The sequence below is a fragment of the Globicephala melas genome, chromosome 2, assembly GCF_963455315.2.
Source record: "Globicephala melas chromosome 2, mGloMel1.2, whole genome shotgun sequence".
In the NCBI taxonomy this organism is placed as follows: domain Eukaryota; kingdom Metazoa; phylum Chordata; class Mammalia; order Artiodactyla; family Delphinidae; genus Globicephala; species Globicephala melas.
Genome location: NC_083315.2, coordinates 5198378 through 5221531, shown reverse-complemented (window position 1 = coordinate 5221531; position 23154 = coordinate 5198378). Strand labels below are relative to the sequence as shown.

General features: G+C 39.6%; 1 protein-coding gene across 1 annotated transcript in view; it reads right to left on the bottom strand.

Annotated features, from left to right (window-relative positions):
* Positions 1-23154, bottom strand: part of CUBN (cubilin) — a 271724-nt gene that overhangs the window by 216116 nt on the left and 32454 nt on the right. The window contains exons 16-20 of the mRNA XM_060292217.1: positions 20111-20292; positions 17115-17277; positions 15871-16058; positions 2626-2770; positions 2220-2398 (exon numbers count right to left, since the gene is read on the bottom strand). Of these exons, the coding sequence (XP_060148200.1) occupies positions 2220-2398; positions 2626-2770; positions 15871-16058; positions 17115-17277; positions 20111-20292 (857 nt within the window). The remainder of the gene's footprint in view (positions 1-2219; positions 2399-2625; positions 2771-15870; positions 16059-17114; positions 17278-20110; positions 20293-23154) is intronic.

The window sequence follows — 23154 nt, the reverse complement described above, 5'->3', positions numbered from 1 at the left end:
GTATAGTGTAAGGAAGGAGTCCAGTTCCGTGATTTTGTGTGTGCACATTCAGCACCACTTGAAAAAACTACTTTTTCCCATTGAATTGCCTTGGCACCCTTTTCAAAAATCAATTGGTCATAAAGGTATGAATTTATTTCTGGATTTTCTATTCTGTTCCATTGCTCCATATTTGTATCCTCACCTGAATAACACACTGTCTTGATTATTATAGTTTTGTTCTAAGTTTTAAAATCATAAGTGTGACTCCACCAATGTTGTTCTTTTTCAACAATGCTTCTGGTTATTCTGCTTCCCTTGCATTTCCAATTGAAGTTTACAATCAGCTTGTGAATTTCTGCAAAAGTGCCCGCTGGGATTTTGGTAGAGATTGAATTAAATCTTTAGATAAATTTAAGGAGTACTGCCATCTTAACATTATTATGTCTTCTAATCCATTAACATGAGATGTCTTTCTATTTATTTAGATCTTCAATTTCCTTCAATGACATCTTGTAGTTTTCAGAGTACAAATTTTACATGTCTTTTTAAAGCTATATTCCTCAATATTTATTCTTTTTTGCTATTGTAATTGGAATTGTTTCCTTGATTTCATTTTCAAATTGTTCATTGCTAGTATATAAAAAAGAAGTGACTTTCATATTTTGATCTTATATCCCACAACCTGCTGAATTTGTTTATTAGTTCTAATAGTTTAAGTGTGTGTGTGTCTGTGTATAGATTCCTTATGATTTTTTATATACAACATCATGTTATCTGTGAATTGAGATAATTGTATTCCTTCCTTTTCATTCTGGATGCATTTTGTTTCCTTTCCTTGCTTAATTGTCCTAACTAGAATTTCTAGGTTTTTGTTTGTTTGTTTTTTTTTTTTCTTGTAGCAGAAAGGCATTTATTTATTCATTCAACAAAAGGGGCTTGAGCTCCTTCTATTTGCCGGGCTCCCCCTCCTCCCCTCAAAAACAAAAACAATCTCGCTTCCAAGACTCAGGTCGTCTCATCGATTCGAAACCTTTGCAGCAGATATTGATACTCCAGTACTGACTGTTAAAATTTTATCCTCACAAATTCAATCTCATGAATCTATTAACTATCATGGTTCCAGCTGAAAAAGCCCACTTTTCTTTTTTTAACGTTGCCTTCTCGCTTTATGATGTGATAACCTCATAAAAGGACTTTGTGTGTTTAGATCACACACTCAAGTATCCCCAAACTTGTTTCCCCCGCCCCTGTCCCCGTCCTCCCATCTCTGCTGGCTTCCTCACTGCCCCTTTTGGCCCTTCGGGAGGGACTCTGCCTGTACGAGCTCGTGGACATCTCTACCCTCGTGGGTCTTTTAAAAAAAACACCCAAAACCTGCCAGCAATGCACATCCTCACACGTTTTTCCACTCTTCGCTTTCTTTCACTTAGTGTCTCCTGGGGTTGGGTCCACATCAGCGTAGGAACCGTCCTGCGGTTTCTAGCAATGGCAGGTTACTCCTCTGAAAGGAGGGACTAACTCATGTCACCTGGTTATTCCTGGTTTCGTGGTCAAGACAAGAAAGGTCAGCCTTCGTGTCCAGGTGAGGCAGCTGAGGGCACCGGCGGCCCTCCCTAAACGGCCGAGAGGGAACCCCTAACGTGGCCGCGGGGCACTGTCAGCCCAGAGCCGAGTCCGGGAAGGGCCGGGACACCCCGAGGCCGCCCCACTGCTCCGCTCCAGTATAATGTTGAATACAAGTGGTGAGAACAGACATCTTTGTCTTTTTACTGACCATAGAGGCAAAGCATTTAGTGTTTCATCACTAAATATGATGTTAGCTGTGGGGTTTTTTTTTTACAGATGCCCTTTATCAGATTAAGGAAGTTCCCTTCTATTCTTGGTTTGTTGAGTGTTTTTATCATGAAAAGGTATGGAACCTCATCAAATGCTTTTCTTTTTTTTCTTGCATCTATTGAGGTAATTATGTGGGTGTTTTTGTGTTTTTTTCCTTTATTTTATTTTACACTGACTGATTTTTGGACAGATACCAACCTTGCATTCCTGGGATAAATCCCATTCGGTCATGGTACATAATCCTCGTTATATGCTGCTGGATTCAGTTAGCTAGAATTTTGTTGAGAATTTTGCACCTATAAACTAGTTTTGTTTCATGTAACTGATTTGAGGAAAACGTGACATAATATTTTTAATAATATCCAATCAAGTGCAAATATTCAAAAGTGTTTTACTCTCACCTCAATATAATCTGTATCACAGTGGGCAGAACTTCCCGTGTCAAAGGCAGTTAAGTTGAGAAGAACCACTTGGCTTTGGGGTTGGTGGACGGTCCACCTGCAGATCCTTTCTCCTGGATACACATTAGGATAAAAGGGCGAGCGGATGACCCCTTCTCCAGTTAATTCACCTCCACACGCTGTAAGTATGAAAAAGACAGTAGTGTTTGTCCAGAGATAAATGACTGTTGCCCTCCATTTTACTGCAAAGCTTCACTCCGCAGAAGGACATAATGGAATGTAACACTACTATTAGAATTTTCCCCGTACCACTGGAGGACATAAAATTACTCAATTATTTCAAGAAATGAAAATGTCATAATCAGGCAAATGAGACATTTAAAAATTAAGGCATGAGTTTTCTTACCGACTTGATAAACAGCACTGAAACTAGCTCTTACAACAGAAGCGTCTATTTTAAGCCTGATCCAGATACTATTAGTAATGGATTTAATGTGAGAGAGGGTTTCACTGCCACAGACTTTTCCAAGTAAGGTTTGATCATCTCGAACCTAAACAGAAGAAGAAAATTGATCTGTAATCCTAATCAAGAATCCTAATCAATAAAGAAAAGGAAAGAAAGAAAAGAAGCACAAATACAAAAAATTAAAAATGACAAACATGATACAAATACACAGATACTGAAACACTTGTTTAATATGATAATTCTATGTACAGCACTATGTTAATATAGTTGAATGTTTGAAATGGTTATTTCCAGAAAAATATAAATTACTAAAATTATCTCAAGGAGAAGAAAAATAAAATCTGAATAGGCAATAAGCCATGGATAAAATTGAATATAATACAAACAATTAGTTCCCCCCAAAAAAACTCCTAGAAGATGCTCTACCTGGTAAGTTATATTAAACTTCTAAGGAAAAGATAATTCCCATATATAATTTGTTCTAAGGAACCCTCAAACATGGAACAATTCCCAAATAATTTGTCTCAGAACCATCTCACCAAATCCCAACATAGATAATACAAAGGAAAACTATGGGTAGATCTCACCTATTAATATAGATATAAAAATCCTACACACAGTTCTAGAAAAATGAATTCTCTCCATTGTTAGGCTTATATATCAAATAAAACATGAGGTTAAGAGTAATGCAAGGATTGTTTCAAATTATATATATATATATTTTAACATCTTTATTGAAGTATAATTGCTTTACAGCGGTGTGTTAGTTTCTGCTGTATAACAAAGTGAATCAGCTATACATCTACATATATCCCCATATCTCCTCCCTCTTGCATCTCCCTCCCACCCTTCCTATCCCACCCCTCTAGGAGGTCACAAAGTACCGAGCTGATTTCCCTGTGCTATGCGGCTGCTTCCCACTAGCTAGCTATTTTACATTTGGTAGTGTATATATGTCCATGCCACCCTCTCACTTCTTCCCAGCTTACTCTTCCCCGTCCCTGTGTCCTCAAGTCCATTCTCTACATCTGCGTCTTTATTCCTGTCCTGCCCCTAGGTTCTTCATAACCACTTTTTTTTCTTTAGATTCCATATATATGTGTTAGCATACAGTATTTGTTTTTCCCTTTCTGACTTACTTTACTCTGTATGACAGACTCTAGATCCATCCACCTCACTACAAATAACTCTCAAATTATAAATTAAGCTCACTAATAGATCCAATAAGCTAAACTATTTATCTCTATAGATGTCAAAAAGTTTGTTAGCATTCCTATTATTAGAAACAAAACTCTTAGAAAGTCAGGAGCAAAAGAAAATTTCCTTCATATTATAAAGACCACCTATTTTAAATCAATAGTCAGTATCTCATAGTGTGGTGGCCATGAGCATGGTCTACAGAGTCATGTCAACTGGATTCAATTCCCGCCTCTGTCACTTACAAACCTCCAAACTTAGTAACTTTGAACAAGTCACTAAATCTAAGCCAAGCTCAAGCAGTTGGAGCAAACAGGTGAAACGAACGTGTGAATTCCTTAGCGAATGCCTAGTGCTAGAAAAGGTGGACTGAAGAACAGCTGTCGTTATTCTTGACCTTTCTGAAGTTCCTCACTCAAATCAGGAATTCTTCCATGGATATTCATACTACCTTTGTTCTACAGAATTCTTTTGGAAGAGCTAGCCATCCACCTACTAATCCATTCCCTCGACTAACATCTTCAAGGCATCAACAAACACCAGGGCCTGTACTGGCGATATTGCTGTGAAAGACAGTCACCACTCACGGGAACTCCCAAGAAGCAAGGACTTTTTTCTCAAAAGCGTGAGCGTCACGTTCAGGGAAGTAGAGAACATGCTCTTTTACTACTTAACACAATGGGGCTCCACGGGTACCTCTGTTAGGCATTTTGGAAATCCGTGAAGGCATATTTGGCTTTGTTTTCATTATTCACAGGATGGGGGTGGGGCGCTACTGGCATTTAGTGGCTGGGGACCCAAGATACTAAACACCCTGAAATGTGAGAGACAGTCACCCACAACGAGGATTCTCCTCTCTCCTATGTGACCTTCAATGCAGTGACAGTTACAAGTATAAAATCTAGCTCTGGTTTATATACCAAGTGCAAAATATTTTTGCTCAATTCTAACACACACCGGATTTTCCAGGATTACAAGTAGAGTGTGAATCAAAAGAAGTTCTTTTTTTCCTCCTGGAAATCTGCCAAGAATTGGTCGCCATTTCAGAAAATTCACCAACCTACGTAGCCACGTCGGCCTGCGTTTTTAGTGTGGCGTTGAGAGGGTTTAGGGGGCAAACAAGTTACAACTTCATTCTGTCTTCACGTGCAGCTTGCCTAGGCTTTTAACATACTGTCATAACTTTTTAAATTTCATTTAATTAATTTATTTATTTGGTTGCGCCCTGTCAGTTGTGGCAGACGGGCTCCTTAGTTGTGCCATGCATGTGGGATCTAGCTCCCTGACCAGGGATCAAACCCAGGCCCCCTGCATTGGGAGCATGGAGTCTTAACCACTGTGCCACTAGGGAAGTCCCCATAATTTTTTTTTTTTTTACTTTGCTTTATTTCTCCTAAATCTTACACTTACAATTTTATTTTTATTTATATAATGTATGTATACAATATGAGCTGATATTATCTATGAATTTCATTTCAGAATAGCATAAGGTTGATATAAGAAGGTCTTAAAGTGTAGAGAACCATTAACTTAACCAAATACTCTGAACTCCTACAGAGAATGAGGGAATATTTCTCAGCAGAAGTAACTTTTAAGTTGAAACTTGGAAGAATATCCAGGTCAAAGGGAATGGGCAGTAAAGGGAAGAGCTTAAAAGTATAATCCTCAAAGCTGGTAGGGATATGGTAACATGTTACTCCCATGCATAACTGGTTGGAAGTATAAATTTCTGGAAAATAATTGGACAATATGTATCAGGAGTCTTGGAAGTGTTCATAGTTTTGGACCCGGTAACTTCACTTCTCACACTCTGTCATAAGGAAATCATTCAAGATGCAGACAAAGACACACAAGGTTCCACATCAGCGTATGCTCTATAGACCCAAGAATTGAAAATATCCCACACGTCTAATAATAGGAGGGTGATTAAATAAATCATGGTACAGCCATATGACAGAGTCTTACACAGACACTGGCAATCGCATGCCTCTCCACTGACTCATCCCAAACCAGTTCCTTTCTACGGGCTGAACGCAAATTTCACACACAGCCGTAAAGTTATGCTACACAGCTCTCCAACCAAACAGCAAATCTCTGAAGGAAGAGAAAATTTCCATATCACCTTCAGCATCTAACAACTTTGCAAATAGGTGTCGGACAGACACTTGTTGATTCATTAATTTTAAGGCGTGGTATGACGGTTCAATTTTTGCTAGAGACGCAGGCATGCTACAGTTCTTGGAAACCGGAAAGCATGAAACACGGAGTAAGATGTCCTCCTGTTCTTGAACCCTCTGGGGTGCCCTTCGCTTCTGCTAAGACCGTAGCAAGCATCTCTCTTTTCTATTTTGCCCATTAGCAGATGACAAGGAGGAAGAAACACAGTCCAAAAGCAGCAGAGCAAACGCTAAAGCAGGCCGTTCCCCTGGGCCTCACTAATGAAATTCAAGGACTCCAGCAAGGAGAAAGGCAGCTGCAGTCCAAATGTTTTAAGAGGAACTTATAGGGCTCGAGGGCTTTAAACCTAGAAGGTACAATTGATTTTGGCTATGTTTCTCTCTCCCGGTGGAAATGAAACCTTATTAATTCTGAAAGTCTATATTCTCCCTGGAACCCAGGCATGGCAATACTATAACCACAATCCCTCAGTGCTCTAAAGTGACCCCAAATCATGCGGCAGCGCATCCTGTATTCACCATCTTAGGGCTTGTGAATTTGCATGCCTCCCTCCGCCCCCTCAGCGGCAACAAAAACCTCTTTCGTTTTTCCTATTCAACTTCCTCCTGTAAGAGACTGCATATCTCACAAGCTCATGGCCTTGTGACTTGTGCTGTCTCCCTATGGAGATTTAATATTTATCCTTCCCGTTGACTCTGGGCTTGGCCACAGGTCTCGCTTTGCCCTAAAGAATGTGAGCAGAGGTTATGTGCAGTTTCCAAGTAGAAGCTTTGGGGGTCACTGCACGATTCAACCGTCTTTTCCTTTCTGCTCTCACAAGACCAAGGGCTGGGGCCCCAGGGACAGATGGGACAGGGGCCAGATCAGCAGAACTGCCACCGATACCAGACTAGCATGTTAACACCAGTGGAGAATAAACATATGTCACTGTAAGCCACAGAAATTTTCTGTTATTGCTTTTGATTTGTTTTCTTGTTATTGACTGTTTGTTACTGCGGTGTAATCGAGAAAGATGACTCATATTTCAGCCTGGTCTGTACTGTTTCTTAAGAAGTCAGCTGAACTCATGCCATGGTCACTTGCATCACCACGCCAAATTCATTCTTTACTGTGGATCACATTTGCAAAGAAATGACAAGGACCATTCCAAATTCTAGTGTTCTGGGGACCAGGCCCAGATTTTTCATTGTTTGCTTTATTCATTCAGCAAACACTGATGGTTTCAGGCTCAGAGATCCAATTGATAATCTGTGACCCATGGTTTTTAACCCTACGGAATAGCCCAAATGCTTCTGATCTTTAACATCGGCAGATGGATCTGGTTCCTGAAGACAAACTACTCATACAGAAGGTTTTTTTTAAATGAAAAATAGTTCTTATAAAGGAGCCTGTAGAAAGAGCTAAAATTAACTGGGCTGTAAAACACAGTTTATCTGAAATTTTAGGTGGATCTGAAGCCCAGTCAGAAGTAAGCTTTAACATCTGTAATGGATCAGGTCCTAAAGCCAGGACTTAATATATGTGCTCATTTGTTCACATCTGCTACATACACAGATTTGTTTTTATATAACCATGTCAAAAATTTGATTAAGTATTAAATCATAATTCAAAGCAAACGAAATACTTTGGCACTTAGGCTTGGTCCAACCAAGAGCTGAAAACAGAACCTTACCATACAGTAATGTTTAACACGTGGCTTCTTGTGAAGTGAGTGTTGGGTTGAAATGCCCCTTAGCTAAACAAAGACTTGATCCTGGAGACCAGCCTTGGGTTCATCTGGGTACACAGGAGCCGGGGTGGGGGAAAGGGGGGTGGCGATGTGGCCCCATTCCAAATGAGAGACTAAAGGGTGAGGGGTAAGAGGTGAGAGAAGCCACACAGGGACTAAAAATTATCTTCTTAGATATCTTGTTATCCTTCTTTATTCATTATTATGTTTCATGATTTCATAGTCAAAATTTTAAAGCTTTTTATGCCTCTGGAAACAGTGGTGCTTCTAATATCTCTATCAATAGAGTAAATTTATCCTTTGTCTGCTTTTTTTAAAAAAATCTGCTTTTCTCAAATCAGGACTACAGGTGTAGTTTTACCTAGAAGTGTGTTCCTACATGACTGCCAACTCCAGTATGTCACCTGCTTCCACCTCTCTTCTCCTCCCCCCCCATCATCATCATCATCATCGGAATCATCGTCATGTTAACTTTTACCAACCATTCCTGGTGATCCAGGCACTGTGCTAAGAACGTTCTAATTGTTTCTCTTTTCATTTAGCAAAGCTAGCTTCTTTACCCCCATGTACAGAGCCCTACAAGATCTAGTTCCTGCCTAACTCTTGTTTCTCTCCTCTCCTTTGTGATTCCAGCCACACTACTCTATTTTCACTTCTTCATGTTTGCCATGTTTTTTCTCAGTTCAGTGTCTAAGGCTACGTTGGTACCTCTAGCGGGAATTCTCCTTCTCTTAGCTCTTTGCATTGCTAACCCCTCTCATCTTCAGACTCAAAATGTGACATCCTTAGGGAAGATACCCCTAACCATTCAACCAAAGTCATCAGCACTGTTATTTTCTTTCACGTACTTTCCTTCCTTCACAATACTCTTCCCACCTTGAAACTATGTAGTTGTGTGCTTACTTGTTTAATATCTCTTGTGTTTTACGTACCCATCCCCAACACAGTGCCTGGCATCCAAGTTGTCTGATAAATATTCAGAGAATGAATAGATAAATGAGTGAATGACCTCTTCTAATCCTTCTGTAAACAGTAGTCGTATTACTATTCCCATTATGGATGAGGAAACCGAGGCTTACTGATGTCAAACATCATGCCTTCAGTGAAACAGAGAGCTGAAGTCCTCTGTCATGTTTTCATGCAATATTGTTCTCATTTATACCAGAGAGCATGGGTCATCCTCTCGATCTGCCCCAGAAGTCTGGAGCATTCTTGGTTACCCCGATTTCCATAGCTTCCTCTTCTCACTCACTGCTCTCCGTCTCACTTGTTCCGTGGGGTTTGTGATGTCCATGTAAACATGCAAATCCTTTACACACAGGAAGGATCTATGCTATATGGTCCCTCACGACTCCAAAGCTAGGCGGTTCTGCCACCCCAGTCTATCTCCTGGCGCCACCACGCCAATCTGTAGAATGATTTCACCTGAGCAATAGCACATTTTATCACTTCATTAAAGAGCATCAGGATGGCAGAGCAATTTTGGAAAAACTGTGTTGACAACAAGTGCTAAGAAACTAACCAAATGTTTCTAGTCTCTGCCCAGACTCCAAATCCAATATGCTAAGAATGAAAACTACTGAACATCTCACCATGTCCCCTTTTTTCCTGCCATCTCTAGAAAGACATTTCTTTGAACTAAAGTTACTTCCAACGTGTGCTTAACTGGAAAACAATGCTCCTCAGGCTACTCTGGTGAGCGTGCTTCCTGCAGCCACATTCCAGCTTCAGTTGTCAGAGGGCTTATTCTTTCTCTGCCATTTGGGTTTATATCCTTAAGAATTTTTCTGTGAATCACAGTCATGAGACTCTGACCAACACGTCCCCTTGAGGGTACCAAGTGTGCTCAGGCAGGCCGGAAGTCACAGCCCTCTCTCCCCCAATCCCAAGGCTGGAGCTGAACAGCTTTACTGCCTAACAAAGAGCAAAAGGAAGTACTGTGTGAATTTGAATTCATCTAAAGACCTGTGGGGACGTGGGAGAGCTGTGCAGCACCCTGCCTCCCCCGCCACCCCAGATTCCAAGGGAAGACAGATCTTCAGTGTTCCAGTTTACTGTGCTCTCCGACTTTCCCATTTTTTTGGTTCTTTCTTTAAAATCTTAGAGCTTTTACCTGGTTTTGATATATAGCATTTTCCTACATTGTCTTTCATTTCATTTTCTAGTTCCTTCCTTAACCCAGTAATTATTTAGGAGAAAGTTTACAGATTTCCAAGAAGTTGGAAATTAAATTAAAAAATTTTTAATTTTTTATAATTTCTACTTGCATCGCATTGTAAAGAGATGTGCGTACAATTTCTGTTGTGAATTTACTGGGATTGGCAAGAGGTCTAAAATATGATTAATCTGTCATTCAATGAGACTTGTAGAATGGGTACACATTCCCTAGATTTCAGAAGCCATATTTAGTGTAATGTATTCTCCCTATCTTATTAATTATAGTTATCAATCTTTCTCTGCTGTTTATTTCTCTTTCCTCTTCTAAGAGGGAACAACTTCCCCAGAAGCTCTCCTGTTTCCCCACAAGGTCCCTCTCCTCCCCCTTCCCTTACTAGTCTCTCTTCTGTGCTCCCTTTTGACTTCCGCAGTTTTGGTGGGGTGCAACAGATGATGTGGGATGGGTCGAGGAGATCTGGTGGGGTGAACAATTCTGTTCATTTCCTTCCACATCCTATTTCAAGCCCTGGCCTTAGTATCACATAAGCTTCTGAAATTATTATTCAGTCTAGTACTCACATTCTCTGGGATTAAAAATTAAACTTTCATTACTACCTTATGTGTCCTTCACTCAGAGTTCTGATGGCTTAAATCACTTATGAAATATTAATGAGAGGGGCTGCTTTTTATTCTGGAAAGATAGTTCTGTCACATTCATTGAACGATTCTCTACAGTTTAAAAGCTCTCTTAGACAAAAACAGATGGATGAACAGTGGATCTATTCTTCCTATACTTATTCTTTTGTTACCAGCCACATCATATCACCCATGGGTGACAAATCTTTTTAGAAGTAGAAACTTTGAGAGAGCTGTATAAATCCAAGAATGAATACATAAATGTGTGTTTCTTGTTTTTAAAAAAAGAGAAAGAAAGATATGCTACACTGAGTATGGGTAATACCACAGTTATTATCCTGTGTAGTTAAATCACACCCACCAGAAGGCCAGCATCAGCCCCAGGACCCCCCCAGGCCATGTGGCCAACCATTCCAGGACCAGTCCTGCCTACCAGCAGGCTCATCACCGGCCCTGAGACACCCCCCCCAGACCATGCAACCAGCCATGCCAGGTCCTAGCCCCACCCACCAGTGGGCCCAGCACCCGCCCCAGGATGCCCCAGGCCATGTGACCAGCCACACTGGGGCTTAGCAGTGGGCCACCAGTGGGCTGGCAGTATCTCAAGAGGCAGGCCTCACAGCCAACAGGACCAGGAGCCAGTCCCACCTGTCAGTGTGCCCACAGCAGTTGGCTCTGTCACAACAGAAGGGGCCACTCAGCCCACATGGGGGCACCCACAGAGCATAAAGCTCTGGTGACCAGAGGCGAGTACGCAGCAGGGCCCCATAGGATGTCTTCTACATAAGGCTGCTTCTCCAAGACTGGGAAATGTAACCTACCTACCTAATACAGAAAAATAAACACAGAGAATTAGGCAAAATGAGGAGACAGAGGAATGTGCTCCAAAGGAAGGAATAAGACAAATCCTCAGAAAAAGAACTAAATGTAGTGGAGACGAGCCATCTACTTGATAAAGAGTTCAGGGTAATGATCTTAAAAATATTCAATGAACTTTGAAAAAGAATGATGAACACAGTGAGAAGTTTAACAGAGAGTTAGAAAATACAGAGAAGATACCAAAAAGAACTGAAGAATACAATAACTGAAATAAAAGATACACTCAAAGGAATCAATGAATTAGCAAACTTGGAAATCAGCCAAGCTGAACAGAAAAGAGAAAAAAGAATTTTTAAGAATCAGGATAGTTTAAGTGACCTCTGGGACAACATCAAGTGTACTAACATTCACATTAAAGGGGTCCCAGAAGGAAAAGAGAGAGAGAAAGGGGCAGAGAACTTATTTAAAGAAATAATATCTGAAATATTCCCTAAACCAGGAAAGGAAACAGATAGCCAGGTCCAGGAAGCACAGAGAGTATCAAACAAGATGAAACCAAAGAGGTATAAACCAAGACATACTGTAATTAAAACAGAAAAAAAAATAGAGAATATTGAAAGCAGCAAGAAAAAAGCAACTAGTTATATAGATAGGAACTCCCATGAGACTATAAGCTGACTTTTCAGCAGAAATTTTTCAAGCCAGAAGGGAGAGTAACAATATCTTCAAAGCGATGAAAGGAAAATACATACAACCAAGAATACTCTATCTGGCAAGACTATTATTCAGATATGAAGGAGAGATAGAGTTTTACAACCAAGCAAAAGCTAAAAGTGTTCAGCACCACTAAACCAGCTTTATAAGAAATGTTAAAGGGTGTTCCATGTAAATGGAAATGAAAAGAAATCTGGGGTAGTAATACTTAGATAAGACAAAATAGACTTTAAAACAAAGCCTGTAACAAGAGACAAAGAAGAGCATTACACGATAAAGGAATCAACCTGACAAGAAGATATAACAATTACAAGTATATATGCACCCAAAATAGGCACACCTAATACATAAAGCAAATATTAGCAAACATAAAGGGAGAAGTTGACAGTAACAATAAAAGTAGGGGACTTTAACACCCACTTATGTCAAAGGACAGATTATCCAGATAAAAGATCAATGAGAAAACATTGGCCTTGAATGACACATTAGACCAGATAGATTATATAAAACATTCCACCCAAAAGCTGCAGATACGCATTTTTCCAAGTGTACATGGAACATTCTCTAGGATAGATCACGTGCTAGGCCACAAAAAAAGTCTCAGTAAATTGAATAAGATTGAAATCATATCAAGTAACTTTTCTGACCACAAGAGTATGAGATTAGAAATCAACTACAGGGAAAAAAAAAAAAAAAACCTTGCAAAGAGAAATACAAACATCCACATCTTTGAGGCTAAAAAATATGCTACTAAGCAACCAATGGGTCACTAAACAAATCAAGAGGAAATAAGGAAATACCTGGAGACAAATGAAAACAGAAACACAATGATCCAAAATGTAGGACACAAAGCAAAAGCAGTTCTAAGAGAGTAGTTAATAGCGATTCAAGCTTACCTCAGGAAATAAGAAAAATTTCAAATAAACAATCTAACTTTACACCTAAGGGAACTAGAAAAAGAAGAACAAACAAATCCCAAAGTTAGTAGAAGGAAGAAATAAGTCATAAAGATCAGGACGTAAATAAATGAAATTAAGACTAAAAAGAATAGATCTCCTGGGGCTTCCCTGGTGGTGCAGTGGTTGAGAGTCCGCCTGCCAATGCAGGGGACATGGGTTCATGCCCCGGTCCGGGAAGATCCTACATGCCATGGAGCGGCTAGGCCCGTGAGCCATGGCCACTGAGCCTGCACGTCCGGAGCCTGTGCTCCACAACGGGAGAGGCCACAACAGTGAGAGGCCCACGTACCACCAAAAAAAAAAAAAAAAAAGATCTCCTGAAGACAATATTAGCAAACCAAATTCAACAATACATTAAAAGGATCATACACCATGATCAATTGGGATTTATCCCAGGGTTGCAATGATGGTCCAATATTTGCAAAGTAATTGATGTGATATACCACATTAACAAATTTAAGAATAAAAACTATATGATCATCTCTATAGATGCAGAAAAGGTTTTAACAAAATTCAACACCCATTTATGATAAAACTTTCAACAAAGTGGCTATAGAGGGAATATTCCTCAACATAATAAAAGTTATATATGACAAACCTACAGTCAACATCATACTCAACAGTGAAAAGCTGAGGTCACTTCCTCTAAGATCAGAAGTGAGACAAGGATGCTCACTCTCTCCACTTTTATGCCACCTAATATTGGAAGTCCTAGCCACAGCAATCAGATAAGAAAAAGAAATAAAAGGAATCCAAATTGGAAAGGAAGCAGTAAAACTGCTACTGTTTGCAGATGACATGATACTACATATAGAAAATACTAAAGACACCACCAAAAAACTCTAGAACTAATAACTGAATTCAGTAAAATTGCAGGATACAAATTAATATACAGAAATCAGTTGCATTTCTATACACTAACAATGAACTATCAGAAAGAGAAATTAAGGAAACAATCCCATTTACAATTGCATCAAGAAGAATAAAATACCTAGGAATAAATCTAAGTAAAGAAGTAAAAGACATACTCTGAAAACTATAAGATATTGATGAAAGAAACTGAAGATGACAAAAACAAATGGAAAGATATCTGTGCTCATGAATTGGAAGAATTAGTATTGTTAAGATGACCATACTACCCAAGACAATCTACAGATTCAATACAATCCCTATCAAAATACCAATGGCATTTTTTTACAGAATTAGAACAAATAATTCTAAAATTTGTATGGAAATACAAAAGACTATGAATAGCCAAAATAATCTTGAAAGAACAAAACTAGGTGTATCACACTCCATGGATTCAAATTATACTACAAAGCTACAGCAATCAAAACAGTATGGTACTGGCACAAAAACAGACAAGGGAGTCCAGAAATAAAGCCATACTTATATTGGCCAACTAATCTATGACAAAGGAGCCAAGACAATGGAGAAAAGACAGTGTCTTCAATAAGTGGTGCTGGAAAAACTGGCCAGCTACATGTAAAACAATGAAATTAGAACACTCCCTAACACCATACACAAAAATAGACTCAAAATCCTGGTGCATAGTAAGTACTCTCTAAGTGTGAGCTATTTTTATTATTCTCAAAGTAGAAAAACAGATGTTGGAAATTTAGTTTTTATTTATATAAAAATATCTAAAATTGCTTCATAATGAAAAACTTTAATGTACCTTATGAGGGACTTTAGAAAACATAAACTGAATGAATATACACATTTACTTTATCATCTGAGTTTAAAACTTCTGGATTAAAAAAATATATTATTGTGGTACCATGGTCAATACACTGCTCCATTATTGAGCTAGGTTCAGACCTTATGCTAAAATTCTATGCTTCCTCTCTCTACATGTGAAAGAGGGAAGAGGGTAAGAGGTTACATGGGTTTTTCCTGGAAAAATGAACTGGTCTAACTTAACATGAGCAAACAAAATTGTCAATGCCTCCCTGAGTTTATACAAAATGATTGCATCCAACAAAAAGTATTTTGTTTCTCTTGCTCAACACTTTAATTTGTGGCTTGACCAATAGTTAAACAAATGAAATACCAGGGGAGGCAGATAAAAACTGCCTTTTTGTCTCAGATATTCTTCTTATTACAACCATTACACACATTTAAATTAAAGTTTTCTGTGGGAGAGCAAGCAGAACTGATGAAGGGAAAAAATCCCTAAACTCTAAAACAAGGGTTATTCAATGCTTTAACTGAACTCCCTGCCACTGACTAGCTAGCTCACCCCGGGCAAATCCTTTTACTTCTCTGGGGTGAGGTCCCTCACATATATAACTGTCCTGGACAATCTCTGAAATCTGTATCCTATTAGTAAATGCTATTAGTCTTACTCATTTGTATTCACCTTAGTTATTAGGGCCTATTATTGGGACTCAGTTTAATAGCTTGTAATTTAGCATTATTATGAGCTTCTAGCCTCAGCTTTCATTTTTGTCCTCTGTTATTCTATTACCAATCTCCTGTTTCACCATCTGTAGATCTATTTTTGGCAAATTCTTTCATATTCTCTAGGACAGGTGTTCTTAGACTCTAGCCTGCATCAGAATCAGCGGGGTGGGAGGAGGAGGGGACCTGTTAAAACACAGATTGCTGAGACTGTGCCCTAGAGGTTCTGATGCGGTAGGTCTGGGAGAGGACCCAGAACTACACTACCCGCATCCAGGTCATCCAGGAGATCTGGATGCTGCAGACCCAGCAATCATGTGAAGACCTCTGCTCTACAGAATATGAAAAATGTTGATAAACATCATCTGAGGGCCACTAAGTAGCAAAAGTTACCTCAATGTAACTCTGAGAACAGCCACTCTGGCCTTCCAGCTCCACGTGGGTGAAGTTGACTTGGACTTGCTCTCCCAGCGGCTGCCTTATGGTATAGATGCACTGTCTGTTGTGTGTGAAAGGTCCGGACAAGTCAGCAGAGAGGAGACCCTCTGGGTCTGTGTAGTTCCCTCCACACTGCAGATCCACTGAAGAGAACACAGAAGCGAAGGGAAAGGTCACGTGGATGGCCGTTCCTCCAGCTCCCAGGCAATGAGATACAATTTTTAAAAACTATACACACACACCCCATCACACACCCACTCTATTCACCCTCTACGGGCTTATGCCTTTCGTGACAAGAGTTTTCAGCTTGACACGTATTTGTGGGACGTCCACGTAGTGCCTAAGGAAATAGCTGTAGAAATGTGTGATCTAACTACCAATCTGACATCCTTTTCGACAAATTGCTTTTTAAATGCATTTATGCTCTCCTTCATTCCAAAGAGATCTGAGGCAGTTTATAAAATACATGTAACAGAATAAAATATATGACTAGAAAAATGAATCAGATTAAAGGAATAATGAATACAGAATAGCAAGACGCAGTCAGGGGAAATTTGCCATGCAGAGAGAACAGGTGTGACTACACAAATTACAGAAGGTCGGCGGCAGATTCACCCTGAAGCCGAAATAAATGGAGAAAGAAGACTAGTGAAAAGATGTTATTGTTATTTTTCCTGATATTGAGACTTAAAAAGTGTTTTTCCTGTGAATTCTCATCAGGGCACAATGATGTATGTTGAGAACAAAATCCGCTACAGCCCTAAAATAAAAGTCACAGAGCATTTCATTGTTTTTTGTTCGTTTGTTGGTTTATTTTAAGGTGTCAGTGCAAGTTAAAGGCATGATAGCTATAAAATCTGACACATCTCAAGATAGATTGCGTTTCTCTCCTATCTCTCCCAACAAAACACGGAATAACCCCTAGGGAACTGATGTCTGAATTATTTAATTTTAGGGACCTGACACATATCTACCATAATGTGGACCCCAGAATTTAGGGACCAAGGGATATTATAGCATTAATAATAGAACTCTGGGAAGAAAAAGAAAAAAATTTGGAACAATGAGAGAAATATTTATAAATACACATTATCAGTGTAAGTCAGTCATCTGCAGCCTCACATTAAAGTACAAGGCAACTATAAGCATAGCACTGTCCTTCATATTTATATTAAGCTCCCAGTTACCAAGTTACTTACAAGGTGATGTTAAGTAGGTGATATGAAACCCTTGGTCATTAATCTGGTTGTCGGAATGGAAATGAATTCTGGCAAAGGGACCCGTAGTCTGGAGTGGTGGGACAGACAGAGTGGTGCAGAATTTCCCAAGAACCGGGTCCTGATGCAAAGGACCATCTCGAATCTAAAACAAGAGAAGGGATCATTAAGTTCAAAGTGGTCAGATTTTAACAAACCCAGTCGTTTTGTACAGTAACGTCAGAAAACCCATCTTTACAAGTGACGACTCTGGGAGGCTCTCCTGTCACCTATGTATCTATCACATGCTTGGGGTTCAGGAAAGGGTAATCTCCTCCCACCCATCGCTGATGCCTTCCGTTCTCTCTGAATTTTAACTCTGAGGCTGGGTGTACACTTTGAATTTTTCTCAATATTTCCTTTCCTAGGTTTCCCCTGCCCCAGATGTTTGTTTTGGAATGATACATTCCTAATGATCTAGATGAAGAAATGGATATATGCAAAGAAAACAGAAAAGGAATGACAGCAATGTCACTGATGCACAGCTTGGTCTAAATACTCAGGAGGATCAGAAGTGGAAAAGGAAGTAAAGTTAGATTAGATACAAGAAAACAGTTTTATGAACTTAAAAAGCGAAACTTTGATAGTAATTAAGTACTGCAATAATGACGATGTGACCTTAGAAAACCATTTTAATTGTTGGGTTTTAATCTCTTAAATAATTGTGCCAACGACTCTATGATTCTATTGTAACTGCAAATTCTGTACTGCATAGAACACCAAGGTACCAATGAACTAGTAATATTTTAATATGGCCAATCTGTCCACTCAAGTTAATGGTTCTATTGGAAGCCAAGTTATAGGGCAGCATGACTTTGTTCCTGTAATTTAACTAGCTCCTTGAAATATTCTTGAGAGATGAGAGGCATTTCAGTATTATTGGAATGATTGGTTCTTTCCATTATACATATCCAGGAATTAATATGTAGGAATGAAAAAAATGCCTCTAATTTTAATTTGATAGAATATACTGAAATTAATTTCAAGAAAATTCACTTTAATGTGAACATTTAAAGGATTATCTTCCTGATATTTTCCAGAGAGGAAGATTTTCCAGTCATTCCCAAAGGTTTCAAATCCATTACACGTGTTAAATTACTAAGGACTGTAACTTGTGAAGATTTCTGTTTGACAGCAATACCCTTCCATCCTTTACGAATAATTCCGTAGCACTCCCAATGCCCTTCCATCCTTTACGAATAATTCCGTAGCACTCCCAATGCCCTTCCATCCTTTACGAATAATTCCGTAGCACTCCCAATGCCCTTCCATCCTTTACGAATAATTCCGTAGCACTCCCAATGCCCTTCCATCCTTTACGAATAATTCCGTAGCACTCCCAATGCCCTTCCATCCTTTACGAATAATTCCGTAGCACTCCCAATGCCCTTCCATCCTTTACGAATAATTCCGTAGCACTCCCAATGCCCTTCCATCCTTTACGAATAATTCCGTAGCACTCCCAATGCCCTTCCATCCTTTACGAATAATTCCGTAGCACTCCCAATGCCCTTCCATCCTTTACGAATAATTCCGTAGCACTCCCAATGCCCTTCCATCCTTTACGAATAATTCCGTAGCACTCCCAATGCCCTTCCATCCTTTACGAATAATTCCGTAGCACTCCCAATGCCCTTCCATCCTTTACGAATAATTCCGTAGCACTCCCAATGCCCTTCCATCCTTTACGAATAATTCCGTAGCACTCCCAATGCCCTTCCATCCTTTACGAATAATTCCGTAGCACTCCCAATGCCCTTCCATCCTTTACGAATAATTCCGTAGCACTCCCAATGCCCTTCCATCCTTTACGAATAATTCCGTAGCACTCCCAATGCCCTTCCATCCTTTACGAATAATTCCGTAGCACTCCCAATGCCCTTCCATCCTTTACGAATAATTCCGTAGCACTCCCAATGCCCTTCCATCCTTTACGAATAATTCCGTAGCACTCCCAATGCCCTTCCATCCTTTACGAATAATTCCGTAGCACTCCCAATGCCCTTCCATCCTTTACGAATAATTCCGTAGCACTCCCAATGCCCTTCCATCCTTTACGAATAATTCCGTAGCACTCCCAATGCCCTTCCATCCTTTACGAATAATTCCGTAGCACTCCCAATGCCCTTCCATCCTTTACGAATAATTCCGTAGCACTCCATTCTCCTCTAATAGACTTGGGAGCGCATATTGTCTTTTATCACTACTGCAAGGGGTAGTGAGATTTATGATGATAAACAAGACAGGAACAACATACGAACTCCATCTTCTCAATGATATTTTCAGTCTGCAAATGGAGAGCAGCATCTTTGATAGACCTACATGCTTATGGCATTTGAATATAACAGTCTTTTTTCCTCTTCCACATTTTAATCTTTTACTAATGATAAACTGGGGGGGCAGAGGGTGACTCCTCTCTTTCCAGTGACGATTATCAATACATCCCGCGAGCCACACCCTTTGGCAATCCATTTCAACACAATTGCTATTAAGTTGTCTTTCTTCATGGAACACTAGAGGCAACTTGTGAAACACCCTGTCAGTTTACAACAGACAACTGAAGATCTGAGTCTGCTTTGGAGAAGACAGCCATTCCTGGGTGTTGATTTCGTAAATTCTGCTGTTCCCACGGTAGGAGACTGGGCTTCCAGGAAATGACAGGGGAAGGCAGGGCAGTCTGCTTCCCAGATTTAAATGGAACCCACAAGAAGCAACAAGCTGGAACAGTTAAGAATAGGGAGTTAGCGGATATCCCCGGCAGTCCAGCGGTTAGAGCTCCGCGCTTTCACTGCTGAGGGAATAGGGAGTTGGCATCCTGCCTCTTGAAGAATACATCTAACTACTGCTAATAAACTGTGGTCATCCAAGGGCAGCACCAATCATAGTTCCTGGAGTTCTAATCACATCATGATAAATTTTATCTAAATACAATTGTTTACCTCCAGATAATCTTTGCTGCAATCATCGCAGTGCTCCAGGCTCAAGGTCCCAAAGGTAAATGTTATCAGGAGACCAGGACTAGTTATCACTTTCCAGACACAATCTCTTCCTGGGGGATACTTCCCAGGATATCCCGGAGACTTAATAGAACCATAAGTTCCAGTCAGTATACCTCCACACTCTGAAATAAGAGGAAAAAATAACTTTACATGGGCATACAAGTTATAATTCACATAGAATTATCACAGCCTTTACTGTAAGAAGAAAAGCTGTGTTTAAATAACTGTGTGCAGTTTTGGACACGCACATAAGTTAAGCAAGACTTTCTACTTTCCAGTTTGATAAAGTTATAAATCCAGGAGTACCGACTGATAAATAAATGAATCACCCATGCGTGGGGCTCTGTGCTTATTAGCCATCTCATGGTGACATGGCTCAACAGGCAGTGTTGAACTGTCTGAAAGATGAATAATGGATGACAGATTTATTTTTTCGCTTTGAAGGAGATTAATTTCTGTACATTAACTCTTTTTTTTTATATTGAAGTATAGCTGATTTACAATGTTGTGTTAGTTTCAGGTAGACAGCAAAGTGATTCAGAATATATGAATATATATTCTCTTTCAGATTCCTTTCCATTGTAAGTTATTACAAGATACTGCGTATAGTTCCCAGTGCTCTACAGTAAATCCTTGTTTATCGGTTTTATGTTCAGTGGTGTGTACCTGTTAAACCGAAACTCCTAATTTATCCCTCCCCTACCCCGTTGTACATTAACTCTTAAGAAGTTCTGGAACTTCTATCACCCACTATGCCTTTCAACAAACCAGATAATTTTATACATTAGAAGAGTTAAGTGTGACGTAATGTTCATTTGAGAAGGTTTCTTAACACTGTGATATAGTTATACCGTTCATTTTATAAATGAAGAAATTCAAATGTCTATGGGTGGTTGAGCCACTTTCCCAGGAATGGGGTGAGGGGAGGATAGGGCCAGGCTTTCTGACACCCACTGCACCACCACCCGCCAGCCCCCTGAAGTTGCATATCATCTGGGGCGGCTACTGTAAAATAGGAAAACAGAAATCTAGATATAAGAGACTGCAGTAAATATACATTAGAAAAAAAATAAAACGAAGTGACATTTTAGATGTGCAGGTTATGATATTTACATAGCTATGCAGGTTATTTAAAACAAGTTTTGCTACCGAGGCGAAAAGTAAAACACATTTAGCTACATGAGTCTCACTATTCCTAATGAGAAAACATCTCAGCTGCTCAGAGGAAGAAAAGGGTTTTAAAACTTAGTACTTAAAAAAATTATCATATGGGTCAAAAAATTAAAATACCATAAGCAAAGTAAAGTGTTAACGGCAAACTGGGAAAAATGTAGTATATAATACAAAGAGTTAGTATCTCTAAAATACGAAGAGCTTCTAAAAAGAAGAGATATAAACAAAGAGTTCACTGCAAAGTGAAAAGTACCTCCTGATGTAATTATTTTTGCAAAAACAAAACAAAACAAAACTGAATATGATCAAACTCTCTCTGTGTGCATTTCTCAAATTGCAGTGCAGGGCAGCGGGGCCCAAACAAGAGTAGCAATACTCTTGTATATCAGCTGGGTGAAAGAAACAGAACTCAGAATTTGGGGCTACTAAAGTGGCTGGGATTTTGGAGCAGGGTATTATAGAGAAATCAGCTGCATGAAAATAGCACCAAAAAAAATTTACACAAGTGTCCTTGGGTCCTTAGCTGAATGCTAAGCTGTGCACACACAGGGGAAGACTGCAGACTAACAGAAACTAGGAGACAAAGCCAAAACCTTTGTGTGTAATTTGAGTCCCAGGAGAGGAGGGAGGAAGAAATGACAGAAGCAGAGAAGAAAACCACATGATCATCTCAAAAGACTTAGAAAAAGTATTTAATGTTTCAATATCCATTCATAATAAAAATTCTCGGCAAGCTAGGAATAAAAGGTGTGATGGTTTAAAAATGTTCATAAGTTCTTTGGCACTTTTCCCATTGAGAGATGGGATCTACGTCTCTTCCTCTTGAATCTGGGTTGGCTTGTGACTGCTTCAACAAATTTTTTTCTTTTTGTTTTTTGGCCGCACTGCACAGCTTGCGGGATCTTAGGTCCCCGACCAGGAATTGAAACAACGCCCCCAGCAGTGAAAGCGTGGACTCTTAGCCACTGGACCGCCAGGTAATTCCCGTGACTGCTTCAACCAATTAAAAATATGGCAGAAAAAACACAATATGACCGCTAAGGATAGGTCAATAAAAGCTATGCAGCCCCTGCCTGGTTCTGTTGTAATGCTTGCTCTGAGAAGCCAATTGCCGTGAAAGAAGTTGCACTACTCTAAGGCCACCATAGGAAAGGGGCTCCACGTAGGCACTCAAGTCAGCAGCCTGGCTGACTTCTCACCCAGAGGCCAGCCTCAGCTGTTAGCCCTATGAGTGAGTCATCTTGGGTTTCCAGCCTCACTGAGCCTTTAGATGACTACAGTCCCAGCCAATATCTCATTGTAACTGCTTAAGAGATCAAGTGATAATTGTCGTGCTGGGACCCTTCCAAATTCCTGGTCCACAAAATCAGAAACATAAGAAAATGATGAATGCTCTACAACACTAAATTTGTGGGTAATTTGTTATCCAGCAATAATAATTCAGAGTGAACTTCCTTAATGTCATAAAAGTTCTTTACAAAAACTTCCGGCTAAAACATTACATTTAAAGGTGAAATATTGAACATTTCCCCATGAGGTTGGGAACAAGACAATGATACCCACTCCATCACTTTTATTCAGCATTATATGAGATGTCCTAGCCAAGAAGATAAATTAGTCAAGGAAGAGGAATAACAGTTAACAAAGATTGGCAAGGAAGTTGGAAAACAGATGACATATGCGCAGGTAACATCACTGTGTACGTAGAGAATTCTAAAAGACTCTACCAAAGAAAATGATTAGAATTGACGAATGAATTTAGCAATGCAGCTGGATTCAAAACAAAATATTTTAAAATATTTATACATAGA